A 22222-nucleotide genomic window follows, 5' to 3' on the forward strand; every position below is an offset into this window, starting at 1 on the left:
TGCGTTGACTGGCGTGATACGGGTATATGAAATGCTTGGTATGTCTTCCCTTTCTTTCCAATCCTCCAATCTACCCAATGACTTCTCCATCCGCCCAATCAACTTCAGGTAGCTCCTTCTCCCAATCTACTTTATCTACATTATCCCAATCTATCCATTGAAAGGCAAGGGATAAGAAAGCTCTCGCAAATCCAGGTAAGTTGGTTTCTGGTAATGCGCTACTGAATTGCAATATCGACATGTTCGGAACTGCAGGCCACAGATGATAAGTATACTTAACAATATATCGTGAATCAGGAAGAGATCATGGACTCACCAAGTCTCTGCAAAACACCATCCTTAATCTCTCTAGGTCCATCTCCCTTTCCTTTCCTCTTCTTCTTCGCTTTGACAAACTCTCCCTCCTCATTTGCACCATTCTCCTTGTTCTGCTCTCCATTGGCTCTAACAAATCCTGGTATGTATTCCGCCAGGTCATTTCCGAGTAGAACACGACCCGGTTTATCTCCTAGAGACGGACTGAAGTTGATCTGAAGAAGGGATTCGTACAGCTGTTTAGGTGCGTGAGGTAGGTATAGAAGATACGCTTTGGTGGGTGAAAGCACATGCTTGCCCATCTATGATAGTTTTCCATCAGCTCAATCGCCAGAAATCAATTGATATACATACAAGATTCTCCTCAAGGTGATTTATGCCAAATCCTGAAAAGATCTTCTTATCTCCCTCGTCCGACACCGGGTCAAATACCTCAATGCTTGAAGTCGGGCACTACAGCAATCGGATTTAGCCAAAAAGATTCTACCTTCGTGTACAGACATCAGGAAGATTCAGCTTACACTCAACGAATCGGCCAATTCCAACAGTAGGGCAAGCTGTATCTGAGCTGTTCTATCTGAAAATGGTTTACCGATCCCCAAACACAATACGCCTATACCGTCAGGTGCAGAGGTATGATCAAGTATGACTTGTAGCTTTGTGACCAGATCTACAAAAAAGCATATCAGTTTTCGTCATTTATCTATCAGGTAACATCAGAAATTGTAAGACTCACTTGTCCAATCATCACCCCATTTCTCCAACATCTTTTCTCTTTTCTCTTTAATCCCTTCTACGACTTTATCGATTTTCTCTTGGCTGAACTCATCCACCTGTTCGACCTTTCCTTTACCCTTATTGGGCTTCCTCTTCTGCTTAGGCATCGTGAAGCCATCATCTTTAGCTTTCCCTTTTCCTTTTTGTGCAGGTGCAGGTACAGATCCACGACCTTTATTCAATTTCTCTTCCTGTTGGGCTAGTGAATCAGGTATGTTTTCGGTTATAGGATACAGACCTTTCTTAGCTGCTTTCCTAGCTTCTTTCAGTGCCACCTTTCGAGCTTCTTCTTCCTCTTTCTTACGTGCCTCTTTGGCTCTTCGCTTTTCCTTCTTCGACAACTCCGGTGTTTTCTCGCTGTCGGGCACATCACTCTGATCATCATCACCATTTTCAGGAGTATCGTCCGGCCGAGGAGTTGTAGGTAAGCTTTCGGGTTCAGGATCCAACAAATGCTGAGGTGTAGGTACATTCCTAGCCTTCTTGGCTTTCTTCTTCGATTTCTTTGAAGGATAGTCCACATCTTCACTTTCTTCCAGAGCCAGATCCACCAACTCCTCTTCCAAGGCGTCCATCTCAGCATCTTTAGCTTCATAACATCCATCCTCTTCCATCACCTCACCCTCCTCCGCATCTTCATATGTATCTTCACCATCGTCCCCCTCATCCTCCTCATCTGACAAATCCCTAGATTCCCCCATAGCTCTAGCCTCGGCCATCATCTCCTTCTTCAACCTCCAAACAGCCTGTTTATGTTTTTTGCTCCTCTCATGATTCGCCCAACTAGCTTCGGTCGCAAACGTCTTCGAACATGCTACGCATTCGAAAAATTCGCCTCCCATACCGTCATCCAGTCTAACTCCCGTTCCATCACCAGTCTCTTGTTCTTCCGTATTCTCCTCTTCATCATCCTCCTCTTCGTCAGAACGCCTTCCATCAAGTTTCTGCCATGACTGCTCTTCATACTCTGCTGCCGATCTCATCCTTTCTTCGTGCTTTCTTCGGGCCGCTTCAGGATCAATACCTGAGGCTGCACCGGACGGTGTTGAAGTACCGGAATTGCCCTTTGAGGCTTTAGCTGCAGCTTTTTCTCTAGCTAACTTGGATTGATGCGCTTTATATCGAGGATCTCGATGCTGGATGAAAAGTACTAGTTGCTGAATTGCCCATAATCCATCAGCATTCTGCCTATAAAATTCCCGTTCGACGTCAAACAATTGTGAAAAGCATTGCTCACCCGTATGGTCTCGTTATATTCCTTCCGATAATCATCCCTGACCTTCTTATTCTCCTTTTCCATCAATCTCCTAATATCCCTCGACTCAGCTCTTTCCAAATCCCATTTTGCTACCCATTCAAATTTTTTCTCCGTGACGAACTCTGTCCATACCAAGTAAAAATCTCGAACCCAGATTTGGGAATCTTTCTGAGCTCTGGTCATGCCTTGAGAAGGAGCATAGGAAGTGGTTGAGTCTCCGAAAGAAGGATAAACGAGTGGTGGCGAGTCGGGTGGTGTATGCAAGGTCTCATCGGATGCTAGGAGTGCAAAAAGCGTACGATATACCGAATAGAATCCCTGAATAAACCCAGACATGGCATTTGTTCAGTCTGCGCACGGCCAAAATTGACTTAAGTAGATGAACTTTACTCACTTCATTCGTATCGTCCACTTTTCTAGCCAATTTGGGATCAAAGAACCTCATGAGCTGTTCCAACCTTACACCCGGATCACCATGTCTTCTCTTATTCAGCTTTGACTTCGGATCATTGGTAGCTTTGTCTCCTGATCTAACATGATCGAAGATATCGTCATCTGTAGCTGCTACAGGTACATTCCGATGATTATCGTAGAATGCCCTTTCCTGTTGCATTAGGGCACACCATCGTCAGATAAGTGAAGTGATGTAATGCTTTTCATATAAGCTTACATTAGGATCGCTTAATATCTGTGACAAAGCAGAGAAGATAACGGTCAGTCAATGTTGAGCACCGTAAGATCCTTTGGTGAGCCAGCTCACCTCATAAGCCTGTTGCAGGTCTGCAAATAGCTTCGTCGCTTCTTCGATCCTATGCGGGTTCTTGTCTGGATGATGGACAAGCTACAAAGGGCGAGTCATTTAGCATCAGTCCTACGTACATCTCGTTGCCGCAAACGCTAACTTACGGCTAGCTTCCTGTATGAGCGCTGTGAAAATATCAAACGGTCAGCGGGCGTTGTTGTACGTCTGTTCTCCCATACTCACCTTGATCTCATCTGCAGTTGCTTCCTCATCCACCTGAAGCAATTCGTAATAATTTGGTGGTCTGTCCTCGGCTGCTTTAGCATCGTCTCCACCGAGGGTACGAGATTGATCGTTACCCATCTTTCAATGCGGGTTGCGAGATCTACCCCAAGAAAGTCACAGACGATGTGTATGTATTGACTGACAAAGCAAAAACGACCCAGATGGTCAAGTCTGTCAAAATCCAAAACAAAGTCAAAGTGCTAGTTGGCTTCCCCCCGAATCCAAGAGATCACCCCCATCTGACAGTCGCGTGGCTGACACGTGAGCGATCCCAGTTGTTCTTGGCTCACCCTTTAGAAGCTCACTCGGGTTCGACCAATATATTCAGGTTGAAGGAGATTCTACGTTTTCAGATGACATATGTACAAGTTCACCGTCACCAACCTGATACATGACATGCAAAACGAAAAACATGCAGCGAGATCCAGTCTAATGCTCTGATACTGACAGCTCAAGTGAACTATTGCTTCTCCTGTCTCGCTTCGATCAATCTATCAATACTGATTGATATATCCATCTGTAAAAGCAACATGCCCACTTTGTACCCCTCAAATGATCATACACCGTCAGGCATGTCTACCTCACTCCGACGCACAGGATCGGTGACTAGAAGCAGGAGTGGGATGACACCGTCCGTAGCTTCAAAGAGAGGTTCAGCTTTTCTCAACGCTTCTTCCACAACGTTGGAATTTGGCAGTATCTCACCAGGAGTAGAAGGGGATTTGATGAATGAGGTAAGCTGTCCGTTGGCAGCCAGCGTACTGTAAATACTGTAGCTGATGGGATATATAAATAGACAGCAGGACTCAAGAAAGTGGTAGAAGGGTTGAACAAGACCAATACAAGTGTGAGTCTTACATCCAAGGACTTATATCCCGGTATCTAAATTCTGGTGATAGTTGCGAAATCGAATAACAGATTTGGAAAAGCTTATCGAACACAACACCGGTCCTGAAGTCGAAAGATTGAATAAGGAATTGGCGATGTTGGAGGATCTGTTTGCAAAAAGTCAGAAGTAAGCCCACCATACCTTTGGGGCTCCCCTGGAGATCCGAATAGCTTATCATGGATTGAGTAGGGATAACGAAGCTCAGTATGCTGAGAGTGAAAGACAAAAAGCCTACGTTAAAGAGTTGGAGAACCTGTTGACGACGAGCTTAGGAATGGACTGGCAGGTAAGCCCTATTCCTTAATACGTGCTGCTTGCTCACTTAGAGGGGATATAGGAATCACACAACATCTATCCACCTGCACCTACCACAGCCATAGTGACATCATCTACGCCCCTTCCACCACCCAAACCTACTCACCCATTACGACATTCCGTATCATTCTCCAGTAAACGCTCATCAAGCAAATTACACAAACGTGCAAACTCAGTGATGGATTTGGATTTGATGAGTCTTCAAGCTGTCAAAGAGGATGATATGGGTGTGGACGATACTCCATCAGGTGCACTGAGGAAGTTGAGTGGGTCGACTTCTGCTAAAGCGAATGAAAATGAGGACAAGAACAAAGAGAAGAGACGGCATCTTCTTTCTCATACACCTGAACCCAAATTAAGCACTCTTACCACCTCTCAAAAGAACCTACGATCGCCTTCGACAAGCAAACCAAAAGATCAATCTAATGTCGATGCTGTGCACACTGTCATTCGTCTCCAACAACCGGATGGAGCGAATACCAATAGATCCGGACCTACTTCTATACCTCCAGAAGTAGACATCAAACAACTGAATAAGGTACTTCATCTTTTATCGAGCCTCGATCCAACGACAATCATCAACGGTCTTCCAAGAGCTCAGTCACAATCTCCAGGCGCACAAGCATCTTTGCACTCAACGCATTCATCACAAGAGAGGGATATGTTCAACTCCATGTGTAGAATGCTAGAAAGTCAGCAGCAGATCCTTTCCGATAGGGAAACGAGGTTGAATTCCATTATCCAGATGGTAAGTCGTGATATGTTATATATCTTTCCTTGTCTCAAGTTGGCATCGAGTTGATAATTTCGATATATTTAGGCAAAAGAGAAGGAGGAAAGATATGCCATGACCACTTAGTCACTTGTACAGCCGATAATGCAGGTTACACCATTGATATGGAAGTACGTTTCTTGTTTACTAGGTTTAGCTTCCCATGGGTCTCATGTATGTATTGTGTATGTATTGCGTACTTGACTTCCTTGGTGGTTGAGCACACGTAAGTGCTACTCTCGAGATAGACATCCAAAGCCTCGAAGACCCAACCTTCAAGAACGCATTTCTCACAGTCGAGTTCGGAAAGCAGCTGATACCAACCAAGCGAATTGGCCAACTTAGTCGTTCACTGACCACCTTCTTTCACTATAAAGGATGCCTGCATACCCAGCGTCAAGTCACTCCACAATTCAAGCTTTTATTGAATCTCGTATACCAGAGAATCACCCAATCACCACAGCCAACGTTAAGCGCATACTAGCTACTGTGCCGGTTAATGAAAGGAAACTCCAGTTCGAGTTTGGCGCCTGGTTTTCATCAATGGTAGAGGCTTCAATGATAGAGCCGCCATACGATACAGAATACAAACATGACTTAGCAGTGATGACATGGGGAGCTCCGGATCTAGGAAGTATTCAAGTGAGAAGAGGGATCGAAGATGTGCTGTACATTGATACAGAGTTCCATCGAGACATATCACGGTGAGTGGTATGTTGACCTAGACCATTCGTCGAGCTGAGCTGACTTCGTTCTTATGGATACGCTGAATGGACAGATGGGAGACAGAGGCTTCTGATTGGCAAGGTGAATTGGATGGTTTGTACCAGAATTTCGGCGCAGAAGCAACCGATGGGATGGTCTTCGTCCAGACATTCGCTTCCATCACCCCCACATCCTCTTCATCATCAGATGATCTGATCATCACAGACAATCAATGTCACCCAGAATATGCCTTTCGTACAAGCCTAGAGGAAAAATACGGAGCTCCCGGTGAAAGAGCTTATGTGGTCCCATCAATGATCATCGCTCTCAAATCAGGTGATGCACCCATGGAAAAAGTGATCTGCGAGGGGTTGTCTTACCTCAGTGCGTGCCATGAGTGCTACGGCACTTGCTTAGGTCTACTTATAAGGGGACATACATATTGCTTAGTATACGCGATAACATCCACCCTGTTCGCCGTCAAAGGATCAACATCAATGACGAAAGACCAAGATATTGGTGACTGTTCGAGAGTATCTTAACCATTTCAGATCCCTTCCTGATATTTTGGATACATACCCCGCGCCGAATCTCGAAGGCTTCAAGGATATTTGGAAGTATGTTGTTAGAGCGATTGACCTTCTCGTCAGTTGTCCTTTGGGGAGACCTGTTTCTCCTGTCCGTCGCCCAAGTGGGCCCATCATCGAGTCTTTACGACAAATGGGCTCCCGAGATGTAGATATTGTTGTTATCACAAAGCGTATCGCTCAACTCGTTGGATCGAATGGCAAGTCATCTGCAGAGGAAGTGCAAGACAACTCTGAACCTTCGGGCTCTGCCGCTCTAGGCAGTTCTTCGCCTCTTCTCAAATCCATGCCTGGAGACGAAGACGATGAGGGGGTTTTACTTCCTTCCGGGTTCTTCGAGTCCGACTTCCCCTCAGAGCTAGGTGAAGAGTACCCCGATGATCCAGATGACGACTCAATCGATGAAGAAGAACGAGAGAAGCAAGACGAGGAAGATATGTTGTACCTCGCGCAAAAAGCTGTATTGAGAAAACGCAATGTCAAGATCGTTCCACTATCCTCAGCAGTCTTCAATGCCCTAATGGAAGAAGTGAAAGCGAACCATCAGCTACCAAGTGAGTGATACATCAGAAGGATGGGTCCTGTGTGAAAAAGATGTCAGAGAGCCGCCTTCCCCAGCTCGTTGTAGATCGAATACAAATCGTCCCTGACTAGTGTACATACGTATCCACTGATCGATCTCCGACAGGTAAAGATTGGTCGATGTGCTCATCGATTCAGATAGCATTCAGCCATTCTGGGATGATACTCGTATCTCTCTTAAGCATTCTGTCATATCGGATCATATCGCTACCCCGGAAATCAGTATTTGAGGATAGAAAATGAACATCGCTGAGACGGTCACTAGTAACTCGTAACTTGTAACTTATAGATAGGAACGTTTCAAGTGTCTTGTTTCGCTAATCTTACATCTCAAGTATTCTGAGATCTTCTGGAACTTGTTATATATCTTTATCGTCCAACAGAAACGAGATAAAGTCGTGGTTCCTGCAAAGGTTTAACATTCAGGGTATACGAATGTAGTACCCCAATTAACGTTAGTGGTGTTTATCTACACATAGCAAAAGGTCCGAGGTCCAAAGTCTGGAGTTTTCATGCGCGTACGAAAGGTGCTCTGCCGCAAGTAAAAGAGTCTGGACTTGCATATCTGACCTCTCGGGGAGTTTCATCTATAACCTAAAATAACGCCACGATATTCATGCACCGTAGCGCGTGGGCCCTACACGTACTCCTGCGGCAGTGTTGCCCCGAGATCCTTTTTATCATTTTTGGCACGATTAAGCTACGCTTTACTCTATCTTCCAAGAGAAAGCCGAGAACTTCTCTCACGATACAGAATTCGTACGCACGCAGTTGGATGACACACGTCCTCAGTTCTCGATAAAACGGTGACATATCTCTATCGTCTGGATATGAATGGAAGATGAAGACGAAAGACGCAAAGATGTTCGTTCAACCCTAAATCTTCGAACCTTCCTTTCGGATCAACGGATCCTATCGCAAGTTATATATCAACCCTTGAATCCATTTTGACGGGATTTCCAGAGAGATGTAACAACTTTCCTCGTTCTGTAGTACCCACTCGATATCATCAAGACCTCTTTCCCCCCGACCGCCCCCACTTTTAGCTCACCATCATCTCATCTATAACACGTACCACCTCCTCTGTCCCTTCAACTTTGCGATCAGATAGGGATAAGGACTCAAGTAACCAACGGCGTCTGCGAGAATAAGAACAGAATACTCATACGAGTAAAGGCGACGACGATCAGTCCTTGTGCTTTGTTTCGAAACAATCCAATCAACCGAACATTGTCCGACAAGCGTTTTAGCACCATTTTCAACAAGTCTGATTGATTGTGTGCATCGATCCACGCTCCAGACTTTCCATTGGCACTCACTCATCTGATCGTCAGCATTACAATCTATACACTGTGGAAAAAGACAACAGGATTGAACCGTGCGCGCCCATTCCTCACTCAGTCTAGCTCAACGACGACTGCGATCTCATCAAATATCACAACATCGATCATAGCCCAAATCACATAAGCAAAATCCACTTACGAGTATTGATATCATCCTTATCATCAATAAAACGTAATCCCATCAACATACGGTACATAGACACTCGTACTGATTGGACAACTCAACCAAAAGATCTGGAATCTCAAGTCTGAATTGTGTCTCATACCATATCACAGAAACAGCAAAACCTGGTTAACACAACGTGGGATTACGGTAAGAAAGAAAAGGCAGAATATTTGGGTTGGTCTAGGTGAGTTAACAGATAGAAGTCATCCTTTCACCGTTCATCAAAGTAGTTTGTATCGAATCTATCTCCATATCTCTTCAACCGGCTACCAACGCCTACTTCTGTACTTCGGGCTGACCAACTTAAACGACCATCACCATCCCTTTCATTGTACCTGTTTTCACCAAACGCTAAACACGCCGACCATCTCCTCTCTTCTAGTCCCATCACACCTCGATACAGATACACCTACTACCTCATCACAAGCTGTTCAAAACTCAAGGGCCCCGACTTGTCACTTTCCTTTCATCAGACATCAAAAAACACGCCGAGTAAGCTAATCAGAAAATCGAAAAATCTGATCTTGGCTTACTTGAACTCCGCATCAATCTCATTCTCATAGCATAGCTTTTCAAAGGACGAAAGGGAAAACAATCATTCACACTCCTTTGTAACTCTCCGCGTATCATCTCTTCGCATTCGCCATTCGAAAGACTGCGATTTGACGGAATTGTCATTGCGATTGAGCGTGGGACTATTCTCAACCGTAGCGGAGTAAAGGAAGATCAAGGTCAACATCTCAAATACTGAACGGAATGGAAAGGTGATTTCTGCGTTAGTTGAAGAGGTCGAAGAAAGAAAATTTTCTAGACGATAATCTAAGATATACTTAGGTCTTACTACTGGTTAGCGGTAATGTCAATGGATCTGAACTGAGTGAGTAACGAGTGAACCCAACTCCAATGAGTCTATCGGTTTCCATGTGCCTACATCTATCTTTACCCCTTGAAAATCGATCTCATGCGGTGCTTTGATTGCACAAAGGGTGTATCATAAGATCGAAACTTCATCTTGGAATATCCCCTGTTTTGTTTCTTCATTCTCTGTATGCTGTATGCTATGTGGACGTGATCCAGACTTTCATGTTATTCCCTTTCTACGCATGATCCCATTCCATCTTGATCATTGCTACCTGCTACTGCGATATATCCTTCCAACCAGTTTGGTTTTTCACTTGGCCCGTGCTTTCCTACCTGATCTTAAGCTCATCGATATCAAAGCTTAATGTTCTCAACATTGACTATCGACTGATATACTCTTTTCCATGTTTCAAGATTTTATTAGCCCTTGATCAAAGCTTGTCTACAACGAGGGAAAAGTAATATGGTCTCTCCACCATCATCAATAGGTTCACCTGAATTACTTTGCTCTCCTTCTTCACCTACCATCTCATTCACCGAGATCAGAGACACAATACCACTCGTGCCAGACCCAAAAGCAGCTTCCGCTTTCGTCGCCACATCGCCCCGTAATCGTACGTCTTCACCTTACGCTGGATTAGGTCATCAAAGGTCACATTCGGAGACTGCTCATCTACTACGACCTAAAGCTTTTTCTCCATCGCCATCGAATCTTCACCCATTCACTGAAATGGTATACCCTCATTCACACCGTCATCAAGGATATCAATATAACAGGCCGTCATCCCCACTAAAAGTGGGATCGAGTCACTTTCCAGTCGGAGGATCTCATTCTCATACTCACGTCAATCCGCACGGACATTCCTCGAATCGATATCCACCCATCACCGCCGCCTTTGGTAGTCAAGTAAGTTTCTCCGCATCGTCTACGCCAGCTCAATCACACTTTCCCCATCAGGCCGTGGCACCCCATTCTCCACCTTACGATCACGCTGGACCGTCGAATCTCCGTCGTTACGCATCTCAAGTACATCGATCACACGTCAGTCATCGACAAAGAGCACCTTCGGGTGGTCATGATGTCAACCTACGGTGCTCTCCAGACTGTACAGCTGCCGAAGCACCGTATCATCTCCTCTCTACTGTCATAGGTCGAGCCAGTGTCAACGATATACGCCGAACCACCTCGAAACCTGTCAAGCGAAAAGCGCCAAACGACGAAGACATCGAAATGGAAGAGGATGCCCGGACCACCAACCCAAATGGGATAGTAAATGACCTCACTGCACGGCCAAACATACAGACTCGTCGCAGCCGGACAAGAACATCTTCATACTTGGGACCATCGTCTCCATTCTCCAGCGACTCTTTTGCCAAACCTTTAACATTCGATCGAAAGCTACTTCAAAGTACACCGCCACTCCCGCCTGTAGATCATCTACGTGATCCACCTCTAGAAGGCGACTTCTTCGCTAACTACCACAAATCTGGGTTAGGTGCACGTATGACATCGAACGCTGTACTACTACATGGTGTAGAACTTGAATTGGAATTCGATTTACCTCGCTCATCATCTGCTCCTGCTATACCTCTACTAGCACAGAGGGACAGGGGACTGAGCGATGCGTCTGCTGCCTCAGCGATATCGGCTGATGTGCTAGGTGTTCATTCAAAAATCACCACTCAATTCCCCAGGGATGAGAAACCACATGAATCGATTTTACCTTCTTATGTATCTTCGCCAAAAACCATATCAACTGCAAATCACTCCCATGGACTACCGCCTACGACAAGCAGATTCTCAACTTTCAGTGGAGCTCGTCGTCTGGACCTAGGGGAGAAATTGGGATCATTAGGTCAGATAGTTGGCGATGCCAATGAACTGACATCTTACCTAGGTGAAGACCTTGCTGCTGCCCTCAAACAGCGGCTGCAGCCTGAACAAAGCGAGATGGTAAAAGAGATCAAGAGGAAAGAGGAGGTCCTAAGCGAAGCTGAATGGAGCTTCGATGTGCCTCTAGCAAAAGCATTGGGTGATGTAGTCAGAGGCTGGGTTAAAGGTGTAGAGGATAAAGAGCATTTGCAGGTAGTTGAGTGAGTGAAGCTTCAGATGTCACCGTTATCGTGTGGCTGATCGTAGTCTGTCCTCACACAGATACGGATGCCACAAGGAGACGCCCAATGCTGTCCTAGCTGAGACTGTCAGAACACTTGCACTACGATCCGTTGGACCCGGTCGACCCAAGAAAGTACTTACGGTCACCCATCAATGCAGTCCCGATTTCGATACTCGATCATTGCAAGCCAATCTATCAAATCACCCTCAATCATATCGCAAAATCAAAGCGATACCTTCACCTCTGATCCTGACCTCGTACAGCTTTGCAGGCTTCGCAGAACCTTCACTGCCGCCTAACTCTGTAGATGTCGCGTTATGTACCAACGAACTCAGTAAATTACACGGTACGATTCAACCTAAACCATTATACTTGTTCACCTCGCAAGCTGAAGAGAGGGAACAGCGATCAGAGAAGGATCTTAGCGGTTGGTTGAAATTGCGCGCTAAAGAAGTCAGGCCCGGTGGTATTTTAGCTTGTTCATTTGCGGTCCGAACTGCTCCCTCCCCGGAACACAATAATAACAGAAGGAACGATCGACCGGGTAATTCTAGTGGTCAAGAGGGATTCGTCAATCCACCTAGGGGATCACCAGGAAATTACTCAATGAGTTTACCTACTTCACCTCGGACTTCGAATGACGAACATGTTCCGAACAATATGAACATCACACCTATGACTGAAATCAACAATAGCCCATTCGTTCCTGGACCACCCTTACCTTCACCACCTATGACAAACGGTAAGACTAGGAAATACCGACCTGATATTTGGCAAGCCATGTCCCATGCCTTGTCACCTGCGATACAGAGATTAGTATCTCTAGGAGAAATCAAAACTCAAGTCGCACCCTTATTGGTCGACGTACCATATTGGCCTCGAACGTTAGAATCGATACAAAATACGTTATCGAAAACTTACAACGAATGGGAACCGTTAACCGATCACTCGTCAGGAGAGGCTTTGGGAGCGTCAGAGGAGATGAAAAGATCTTTCTCGGATGATAGCGATGAATTTAGACCTAATGAATATTCTCCAGAAGAGAAGAAGGAATGGGAAGATTCAGGAATCAAGATTTTCAGATTGACTCATCCCGCTTGGATCGACTATAGGAAAGGGAAGATTGATAGGAGTGGGTATGCCAAAAGAATAGCAACGTACTGTAGATCAGGTGAGTGTCTTTGGATCAAAAAAAGACTGAAGGCTATAGTGGTATCGAAGTGAATTGAATGCTAATGATTACTCCTGATGCCGCAGTCTACGAGGGTCATCTCAAAAAAGTGTTGAGAGAGAGAGGTAGGATGGATATAAGTCAATGTGAGACTACTGTACAGGAACTTGTAAGCCCTTTCCTTTTGCTCATTCATGTTAACAAGCTAACTTCAAGATATAACAGTTCAAAGTCCTTGTGGAGAAATGTGAACTAGGCGCACTGGACGCATTAGAGATCGATGTGGGAATCATTGTTCTAAGAAGGAAATGATCTGTCTGATCGTTTCTTAACGAGCTGGAAACGAAGCAAAACGAATACGATAAATGACAATACGACAAAATGACCTGGACGAAATACAACCAACTACGAATACGAGTTCTTGCACAATCATCAACCACATTTCTCACAAATCGCACACACAAATGAACTCTTGTCCTCATTTTCCTTTGCGAAAATTCCTATTCGCAAGACCAGAAAATCCCACCTCACCTCACAATATAGATAAACTGATTGTTGTATATATGTTCAATTAACATTTATTGATTTTGATTTTGTACTCACTGAACAAGCTTAGTAAAACTCAATTCGATCTATCCCATTTTTATATTGTCATGTCATTTCATGATCTTTGATCGTATCAGGATCAGTTCAATGCATCGTGTTTGTTGTGTCCTTCGAACAAAGGCAAGTCTTAATTCATCTACAATTGGGGTTGTTTATCCATCTTTACATCGGTGGACGTTGATTTGATCTTGCTTGTTTATGGTGCATTGCCCTTAATGCATTTGTCACATGCTACCCGAATCGCCTATCGTTTGAATCTAAAATCTTACTGATTAATCAAAGATGTTCTGTGGTATACTTCGAAAGCACCTTTTAAAGAAACAGAAAGAATGGATAATGAGAGTTGATCAATAATGGTTTACATGTAAATGTGAAGAAGTGAAGAAAGAACGGAACGTTTCCAATATAAAAGGAGTGAATGAAAAGGGAAACAAGATTAACCAAAATGTGTGAATATGGGAGAAAACGTTTTTGAAATAGAACAAAATAGTGTATATATATGATATGGCTGATGCGAATTTGTATCTGATCTAATGTGAACTGTTCGGTGTATTGTTTTATCATAGAATTCTCGTTTCTGTCTGATCATATCTCGAAATGAAGAATCTGAAGAATGGTTGCGCTTCCCTCGTAAGGTTCCCGTTCCAAATCCATTCTATCTCATATATGTTGATCTATACGATACTGAGAGGGCCTCGTGCGTATATCGATCCTCATACATCCACGTACAATAAGATTGGTTCTCCCACTTCGTCGATCTCCGGTATAACGCACTATACATAACAAGACCATCCGGATTAGTATTGTTATCGGTAGGAATCGGATTTCAGGTCTCTACCACTCGCCTTCAGATCAAATGCTTTGGCTAAAACAATCTTGAAGATCTTCTGTACATTTATAGAATGCGATGTCGAACAGAATATCTAGGCAATGGAAAAAAACAAAATCAGCTTTGTCATTCTCGTTGAATAACCCAGTCATTGATCAAAAAGCTGAATCGTACCAATGGAGCGTGCATAGCTTTCGAGAACCGCTTAGCTTGCTTTGTGATTTCCTCCTGTTCTTCACGTGGGAATGAGGCAAATTGATCGTATTTCGTACCTATCAACACTGGTATAGCGGTCTATCATGGGAATCGCCCGGAGTTAGCGACAGCTCTCGGTTTCTTGCATTTGGGCTTTGATTTCTGATCGTCCTCTGTCACTTCCTTTTCAAGTGTATTTACGGTTTCTCGCATCTATCCTCATCTAGCTAAAAGCATATCCTTGTTTTCCCCCTGTCCATTCAGAACGACATTCTTCAAATCGAACTCACCTTGTTGAAACCTCTAGCTTGTCTATACCACTCCTTGACACTATTTAAAGTCGCCTTCCTCGTCAAATCAAACATGAACAATATCGCTACAGCATCATTTGATACTAGTGGTAACATCGATACGAATTCCCTCTGACCACCCAGATCCCATATCTAAGGCAATTCAACAAGTCAGCTCTACCACTTTGACCGGAAATTGACGAGTTCCAGAGTGAAGCAGCTAAAAATGAGAAGATAGTTGTCAACTCACCGAAAATGTTATCTCGGTATTTCGTATCGTTATTGCCTTTTCCATGAAATTCACTCCTAGCGTTTGTATATAATCCTCACTGAGGGTAATCAACATCAGCTTCTACGTTCATTCTTGCAGAGAGTAGTTGAAGGGCAACTCACTCAAAACTACCTTCGACGTATTTCACCATCAACGACGTTTTACCAATCTGCGAATCTCCTACCATACCGACTTTCAAGACGATTCTGAAGATAAAGTAGAATACATCAATGAATTTGAGCCCTCCGATAAGAAGAGATGATCTCAACGCTTGACAGAAGTAAAGGACCCCTAAAGCTGGACTCACGAATTCCTGTCTCCCCCTTCACCACCTGATACCCTGCCGCTACCTGATCCAGATGATATGTAGCCTTGGTCTGTCATAGTGCGATGTCGCTGTACAGCTTGATATCAGGCAAAGAAGCTGTTTGTTTGGATCGATAGTACACTCTGATCAGAAAAAGGCGGATCAAGAATTTGTCGTGAATGGAAGTTTGCTGATTACCGTTTGTTGAGAAGCTCGGTGATGTGATCGAATTGATGGGATCTCAATGAGTCTATGTAGGTGTTCGACCTGTTGTATGCGGAAAGGAGTATGGTGTTAAGAGAGAAATGAATTGACCAAGGTAGATGTGAGGTATTGGCAGATTTTTCTGTTTCTCAAAGCTGAAAGTCGATGACCCAGGGTACGAGCACGGACCGTATACTGTCGAGGTTTGATGGCTGGTTTTAATGGGATTGTGAGTGATGGTAAAGACAGGATGACGAACTAGGTATATTCGTGATTATGCGTGAAGGGTCGTGAAACGAGTGAGTGTGATCGGACTATGACTGAGCGAGTGGTGAAGATGTCTAATGAGATGTGTTTGTGGGATGATGAGAAGATGAGGAAGGATGGATGCTGTTGTTGTCACTGAGTTGGTTGTCATCCCTCATCGTTTGTTGCTTTCAGGTTGAAGCTCAGACGCGTGCTATCGTAAAACGGGTGGCACATTTAAAGTTGATGTTGATTTCTCATTACTCGTTGTGCGCAACTCATCCTCATCTCGCTTCCTTCTCCTGCACCTAAAACCTACAGTCAGGCATACAGCAACAACGAAAAAAGCAGCAACCATGTCTATCGCAAGACTGGTACGCTCAGGTCCTCGGCAGGTCAGCAGAATATCATCGACTGCCCTTCGTCCGGTGCCCAAAACCACCCCGAAATATCCCTCTTCTCAAAACACCTTCCGAAAAACCCATACCCTCCTCTCGGAACCTCCTGTGATCCTCTCGAGGCAGTATGCATCAGCAGCAACTGCCATCAGACCTCCCGAACCTATTCTAATACCTATAGAAGACGAAATAATTTCCAGACCTGTACAAGGAGCAGGCGTTATCTTACCTGTCTTACAGGATATACAGAATCTGTTGGAAAATGAGATTGGAGGGGATGATCTATGGTCGAAGAGGATACGGAGTAGCATAGCAGATCTGTCGGCCGAGAGAAGAGGCAGGATAGCTGGTAGGCAGACGGCAAGATCACAAACTTGAAAACAATTAGCTGATGTCGCAATGATAGTGATTGGTGACTCTCTCGCTGCACCTAGAGATGTAGTCTCAGCTTTACTTCAAGATCCACTGGCGGATACTGAGGCGAGTAGAAGAGCTTTGCTGAGTAGACATGAGGGATCGAATATAGATGTTTTCCAGATAGGGTAGGTTCCATCTTTTGCTTCAGTCTTCCGGCTTATACCTGAAGCTCATGACCATGCTTCCGATTGAACAGGCATGGTCCTAACCCGCATAGAGAACCAGAGTCATTGTCATTATCCGCTTCATGGCTGCAGGCAACCGGATACGATGTGGTAGAAGTCAATAGTGAGCTAATTCCAGACACCATATTGTCAGTCAGCTGACTTCTTGAATGTAGCCATGAAAGCAGAAGAGACGATATCGACTCTCCTCTCAACCGATTCGCTTGTTGTTGTCCTCGACCCTATCAGACTGAACGACATACCTCAACTCTCCTCCGTTCTCCCCCTTGCTCTATCTCGTGGTTCTGTTCATTTTGTGATCAACGGTTATCTTCCTCCCAATGCGACTCAAACAGCCTTAGAAGCCAAACTACTGGAACAGCTGAGCAACCTCAAGGTTGATCCGTTAGAAGGATTAACTCTCAATCCTGCTTCTATACCAATCTCGTTCGTCAAAGCTGAGAAAGCTTTGAACGCACTCGATGCTTTAGCTGCCGGTCTACAGGATCATGGTCCATCAACTTCAACCTCCAAAGCGAGAGCTTTCGAAGTATTTCAAAAACAATTCTTAGAATCGCATATTGGTCCATTACAATCATCCCTTCTTCAATCACTCAAACCCGTCTCAGAGCCACAATTATCGACGTCCCGTCAGGTCGCTGGATTAGCACTGTCACACATCGAGAGAATAATATCAACCGATAGAGATATAGTCAAAGATGCTCTGCATACTGTATCTGAGCTCCACCGCGGAGCACAGCAAGGCGCATCAAAAGCTAAACATCTCAGTGTGGCCAGTAGAGGTATAGAAGGAGGTTTAGTGGAAGGCTCGGTCGAATACGATATGAACAAGGTGAAAAATCAATTGGAAGAAAGGTTCAATGGTAGATTAAGCTGGTTGGGGTTGATCGGAAGGACAAGAGTAGATGACGTTCAATTCGAATTGACCAATCACCTGAATAATCATTTCGCTACGGATTTAGAGAAACAAATCATATTTGAATCTGGTCAATTATCACATTTACAGATTCAACTAAATCAATTATCAGATCACACTATACGCCAACTATCACATTCACAATCCCATTCCACCTCCACAACCCATCCATTCACTTCTCCCCTACTATTGAATCACTTATCGACCTTATCACTTTCTATACCGCCTCTCACCCCCACATCATTGACTTCACCGATATCTACCAGGCGAGAACAACTGTTGACTCAGTCGATACCGAGACTACACTCGTCTGCCCAGCGTGCTCTGCTCATGACTTACGCTACGTCCTTAGTGGGAGTATCACTAAGTTGGATGAGCTATGTCCCACCTATAAGTATCACTTCTGCGCCGACGGCTGTAGGATTAGGTATACTCAGTGTGGTGGCTTCGCTGGCTCTTGGACAGAGACTATGGGGAAAAGCGCAGAAGAAGTTCTGGAGGGATTGGACGAGGATAACGGGGATGATGAAAGGTGATTTGGAGGTGAGTCAGATTCCATCGATAGCACGTACTTGACACGTCAAAAACGGATGAAGTCTTTACATACATTGCTCGCTCTATGCTAATCCGATTTCTCTGCTTTGCTTAGACACGGTTCGATACCGCTTTACGTACTCAGGTATTGGCGAAACCGCTCGTAGCGGCTGAGGGATTAGAAAAGTTGATACAGAAACGAGAGAAGAGGTTGGACGAGTTGCAGGATAAAGTGAATGGGTTGGGTAAGAGGATATGATGATAGCTGGATCGCAAGATCTCAGGTCCTCCGAAGTTTTGCACGGATCATCAAGTAAAATCCCACCACGTTAGCAGGAAATCAAGCATAAAGTTTCGTAGCTGCGCTCTTTCAAGAAATATCAAGCTGCTGAATGTGCAAACGTGGATAGAAAATATCATCGTATCTGACGTAATTGCTGTATCAGATGCCTTAAGGATGCATCCGATATAAAACAACGCTGATTGTGACCAAGTGGATATCCTCATATACATATCGTTATCCCATTATCCCACTACAACTTCATCACCTGACTGACAATTATAGATCAAACCTTGCTATCTCGCTATGCGCTGGCTACTATATGACTCCATATTTCTTTTTGTACCATTCCTGACCTGTCGTAGCTGCTCTTGCCATTTTGACCTGACCACTAGAATTTCCAAAACTATTCGCAGAAGAAGGTAATGTCGGTGATTCAGGCATTGGTAGATTGAAGTTTGAATTATTTGATCTTTGTCGCCCGAAAGGAAGAGGATCATTTTCAAATTTGATTGGAATGCTTGACGAGGAAGTATTTGTCGAAAGTAGAGGTTGACTATTAGATCTCATCAATACTCTACTTATCTTTGCTTCTCTCACATCGTGAATCGAGTATGTCGGTGTATTTTCTTCACTTGCAGTCCCACTTCCACTCCGACTTGTCGTTGGTGATAAAGCCTTTGACGGTGGGATGGGTAGATAGATCTCAGTAGGTGCCTCTGAAGATAGAGTCAGGGTCGCTGAGGGTACTTGAGATAATTCTGATCGATAGGTCTTTCTCATCCAGTCAGAGGGCTGGATTAACGATGATATACTTTGGTATTGATCTTGATTCGAAGGATTGCTTGAGCTCATACTATCGATTCTTGACGATCCACCTAAACAACATAAAAAAGCAATTGAGCCAAATACAACAAAAAGTGATTAGAAATCGTATGGATGGATGTATAGTACTGTATATCACTTCACTCACCTTCAATAAAGCTAGTCACGTTAATATGGGTCATATCAGATCTCATCCTCCCATGTCCCTTATTTTTCATTTCGATCTGTTGTTCTTTCACAAACAGTCTATTGGGTAAAGGCAAATCATCCACATTCATACTTTCGAGATCCATTAAGGGATCCTTCACCCCTACTCCAGGGAGGGATGCAGATCTTGAAGGTGGTCTAGGGAAATTCAAAGGCATATCTAATAATCCACTTCCTCCACTACCTCTCGATTGATCACCTGAACTAGGTAATCCCTCACCATCACCCATCTCAGAACCTAAGACCAACTTCCTCGCACCTGGAGAAGATGCCGTTCGTCTTATACCTATCAAATCTTGAATCCCGTCGAATTGTCCGTGAGAGAATCGAGTGAGGGTATTAAATATAGTTTGAGAAGATCGACGAGCAGGTTCCATAGATCCCGAAATTCTGTTCCTCGACTTAGGAGGAGGGGTTGGCCCTCTCCCGAATGTATTCTGATGAGTTTCGTAAGTACCTTCCTGATTGGTAGAACTGGATGATCGTTGGATACTTGGTACAGTCAAATATCTACCTTCTACTTCTTCCTCAGAATGAGGAAGAGAGTGAGATGGGTGACCAGATAAAACCCATGTTTTGATTCTCGATGAAACGGATGTACGGGATCTTCGGTCGATATTACGAGGAAGCTCATGATCGTGATTACTTGAGAAGGGTCGACGGGAAGTGAAGGTGGGTATGAAAGATACCCTCTTTCCTCCGCTTTGAATAGGGTGGAGAGAAGGGGTGCTGATTGATGGAGGGGAGACTCGGAATGTAGATGCATCGGGTATTGATAACACTGAGAAGGAATAGTTGAATATCATAATCATCAGTATACTTGGAGTTCTTGGTTACAACAAGGTTCTCTATCATCGTCTGAACTGACCTTCGAATGATTTTTGACTGTTGTAATGATCATTCACATCCTGATCATTGGTCATAGGTCCAGAACCAGATTTGGTATTGAAAATAGGAGTGAAATCCAAGATCATCTGCGACGTTATCAAAACGTACTACAATTAAACCAACTTTCAGCTTGAGCTATCAGATACTCATGAAGTGAATGACATACCAGCTGAACACCCTGGAACAATCTACCTATCACTCTTTCTGAGAAACCCAAAGCGGCCAAAGATACAATGACCACTACCACGCCCAGAGATATTCCTCCGATCAATCCGCCGTATTGTCTCAGAACGTTCTTCCTAAAACTCGGGGAAGTCTGCAGTAAGTGATGGATAGGACAAGAGCTGAATATCAGATAAAGTATAAGCTGAAGTGAGAATCCGGCAATATTGATTCGTCGATATAGGGATGCCTGGGAGAGATCAAATAGGAAACCTATCCTCCAAAAGAGCTGTATGAACGGAAACCATCAGCACTGTGCTTTTACAAAAATATCGACTAACGGGTAAAATGTAGTAAGAACAGAAGATAGAAAGAAGCTCACGTCGAGAACAAAAACAGTGAATATAGTCAAGACGATAGACAGTCTTGCCAATTTACCCAAGATACACTGAGAGTCTCTACCGTCCATGGCATCGCAATATGTTCGGTTACCCTCTTGAATCATCTCTGTGAATGATTTAGGCCGTTTCTCATTTCGTATACCGCCACCACCCGATTCGATCGTGTTGTCGGAAAATGGGTTTTGTTGTCTACGCATCTTCTCTAAAGACATGTGAAAGTATCTAGAGTATGACCAATGGGATTGTAATTTGGTCAATCAATGTTCTCTCCCAAATTGCATAGTGTGTTCAATTTTAGTGTTCCATCGAGTAACAGACCAAAACGGGGGGAGGTCGTGTAATAACTCACAACAATTTCGTTCCTGTTGATATAGCCAACAAAACCTGTTTAACACCCAACATACCCAATATAAATCTTCTCAAACTTTCTTCTTGGATATTCTGAAAATTGAAAAACGCCACTTGATCTTGATTGTAAAACATTCCTATGAGATTGAGCAACGAGGCGAAACATGCTGTCAAAGATGATATTTCGAGCTGTATCAGAAGGATCAATGATTGGAAACGGTCCATTTGCACGGGGAATGGGTGACTTACCAATAAGATACGTTTGTTAGATCGATTAAATGTTGAATAAAAAGTAATGATTGTTAGACCTAAGAAACCTAATGCTAAGAATGGTACATCCGATAATATGATCTCGATCTGTCATTCCAATGATGGAAATCCATCGTCAATAGTCACTCAACGAACGGTATCTTGTAGGATTTTCCTAATATACAGCGAGAGTTACTTACCAACGAGATACTTGAATCGGAATCTTGATTTTGGTCTTGAGAGAGTGTCGCATTGTCCGTTTTTGTGATAGTCTGATTGAATGAATCGATCATTCTGAATTCAATCTACTGTAGTCTCCTCATCAACCTTCAAGGCCAAATGAATGAGTCTGTTGTTGTTGTTCGTGCTTGATAATCAATATCTTCAACCTTGTTCTTACACCATGGAGGAATGTTTCGAGCAAAGCTCAATTATAATAACGATGATATGAGTGGGATCCATAACATAATGAAGTGATTGGAAAACGGATGTGCAGGATACATTTAGACAGACATATCTGGTAAGTATAATTGGCGTACTTGAGACCTACTGTACCAATGCATCGTACTCTTCTTTCAT

General features: G+C 44.0%; 7 protein-coding genes across 7 annotated transcripts; 4 read left to right on the forward strand and 3 right to left on the reverse strand.

Annotated features, from left to right (window-relative positions):
• Positions 1-70: 70 nt before the first annotated feature.
• I203_100887 (uncharacterized protein) lies at positions 71-3455 on the reverse strand (the record flags this gene model as incomplete). The annotated part of the gene is made up of 12 exons (XM_019145849.1): positions 71-249; positions 317-617; positions 670-768; positions 837-985; positions 1052-1264; positions 1331-2249; positions 2330-2668; positions 2745-2954; positions 3021-3038; positions 3111-3191; positions 3257-3277; positions 3336-3455. The coding sequence occupies 12 exons, from the start codon at positions 3453-3455 to the stop codon at positions 71-73; spliced, it is 2649 nt and encodes an 882-aa protein (XP_019004408.1).
• A 452-nt stretch (positions 3456-3907) lies between these two features.
• I203_100888 (uncharacterized protein) lies at positions 3908-5440 on the forward strand (the record flags this gene model as incomplete). The annotated part of the gene is made up of 6 exons (XM_019145850.1): positions 3908-4111; positions 4174-4224; positions 4277-4392; positions 4456-4552; positions 4604-5329; positions 5402-5440. 6 exons carry the CDS (start codon positions 3908-3910, stop codon positions 5438-5440), a joined length of 1233 nt encoding a protein of 410 aa, XP_019004409.1.
• Positions 5441-5731: 291 nt separating this feature from the next.
• Positions 5732-7207, forward strand: I203_100889 (uncharacterized protein; the record flags this gene model as incomplete). The annotated part of the gene is made up of 3 exons (XM_019145851.1): positions 5732-6057; positions 6132-6442; positions 6591-7207. The coding sequence occupies 3 exons, from the start codon at positions 5732-5734 to the stop codon at positions 7205-7207; spliced, it is 1254 nt and encodes a 417-aa protein (XP_019004410.1).
• A 2853-nt stretch (positions 7208-10060) lies between these two features.
• I203_100890 (uncharacterized protein) lies at positions 10061-13197 on the forward strand (the record flags this gene model as incomplete). The annotated part of the gene is made up of 4 exons (XM_019145852.1): positions 10061-11691; positions 11753-12885; positions 12972-13054; positions 13111-13197. The coding sequence occupies 4 exons, from the start codon at positions 10061-10063 to the stop codon at positions 13195-13197; spliced, it is 2934 nt and encodes a 977-aa protein (XP_019004411.1).
• Positions 13198-14204: 1007 nt separating this feature from the next.
• On the reverse strand, positions 14205-15460 carry I203_100891 (septum-promoting GTP-binding protein 1; the record flags this gene model as incomplete). Its single annotated transcript, XM_019145853.2, has 7 exons — positions 14205-14264; positions 14337-14414; positions 14495-14614; positions 14806-14958; positions 15056-15134; positions 15199-15282; positions 15384-15460. 7 exons carry the CDS (start codon positions 15458-15460, stop codon positions 14205-14207), a joined length of 651 nt encoding a protein of 216 aa, XP_019004412.2.
• A 729-nt stretch (positions 15461-16189) lies between these two features.
• On the forward strand, positions 16190-18542 carry I203_100892 (uncharacterized protein; the record flags this gene model as incomplete). The annotated part of the gene is made up of 5 exons (XM_019145854.1): positions 16190-16580; positions 16638-16773; positions 16845-16936; positions 16989-18292; positions 18399-18542. 5 exons carry the CDS (start codon positions 16190-16192, stop codon positions 18540-18542), a joined length of 2067 nt encoding a protein of 688 aa, XP_019004413.1.
• Positions 18543-18881: 339 nt separating this feature from the next.
• Positions 18882-21936, reverse strand: I203_100893 (uncharacterized protein; the record flags this gene model as incomplete). The annotated part of the gene is made up of 8 exons (XM_019145855.1): positions 18882-19441; positions 19537-20376; positions 20464-20590; positions 20650-20934; positions 21028-21268; positions 21396-21583; positions 21644-21751; positions 21844-21936. The coding sequence occupies 8 exons, from the start codon at positions 21934-21936 to the stop codon at positions 18882-18884; spliced, it is 2442 nt and encodes an 813-aa protein (XP_019004414.1).
• Positions 21937-22222: the final 286 nt, after the last annotated feature.

Source organism: Kwoniella mangroviensis, assembly GCF_000507465.2.
Source record: "Kwoniella mangroviensis CBS 8507 chromosome 1 map unlocalized Ctg01, whole genome shotgun sequence".
NCBI classification, from domain to species: Eukaryota; Fungi; Basidiomycota; class Tremellomycetes; order Tremellales; family Cryptococcaceae; genus Kwoniella; species Kwoniella mangrovensis.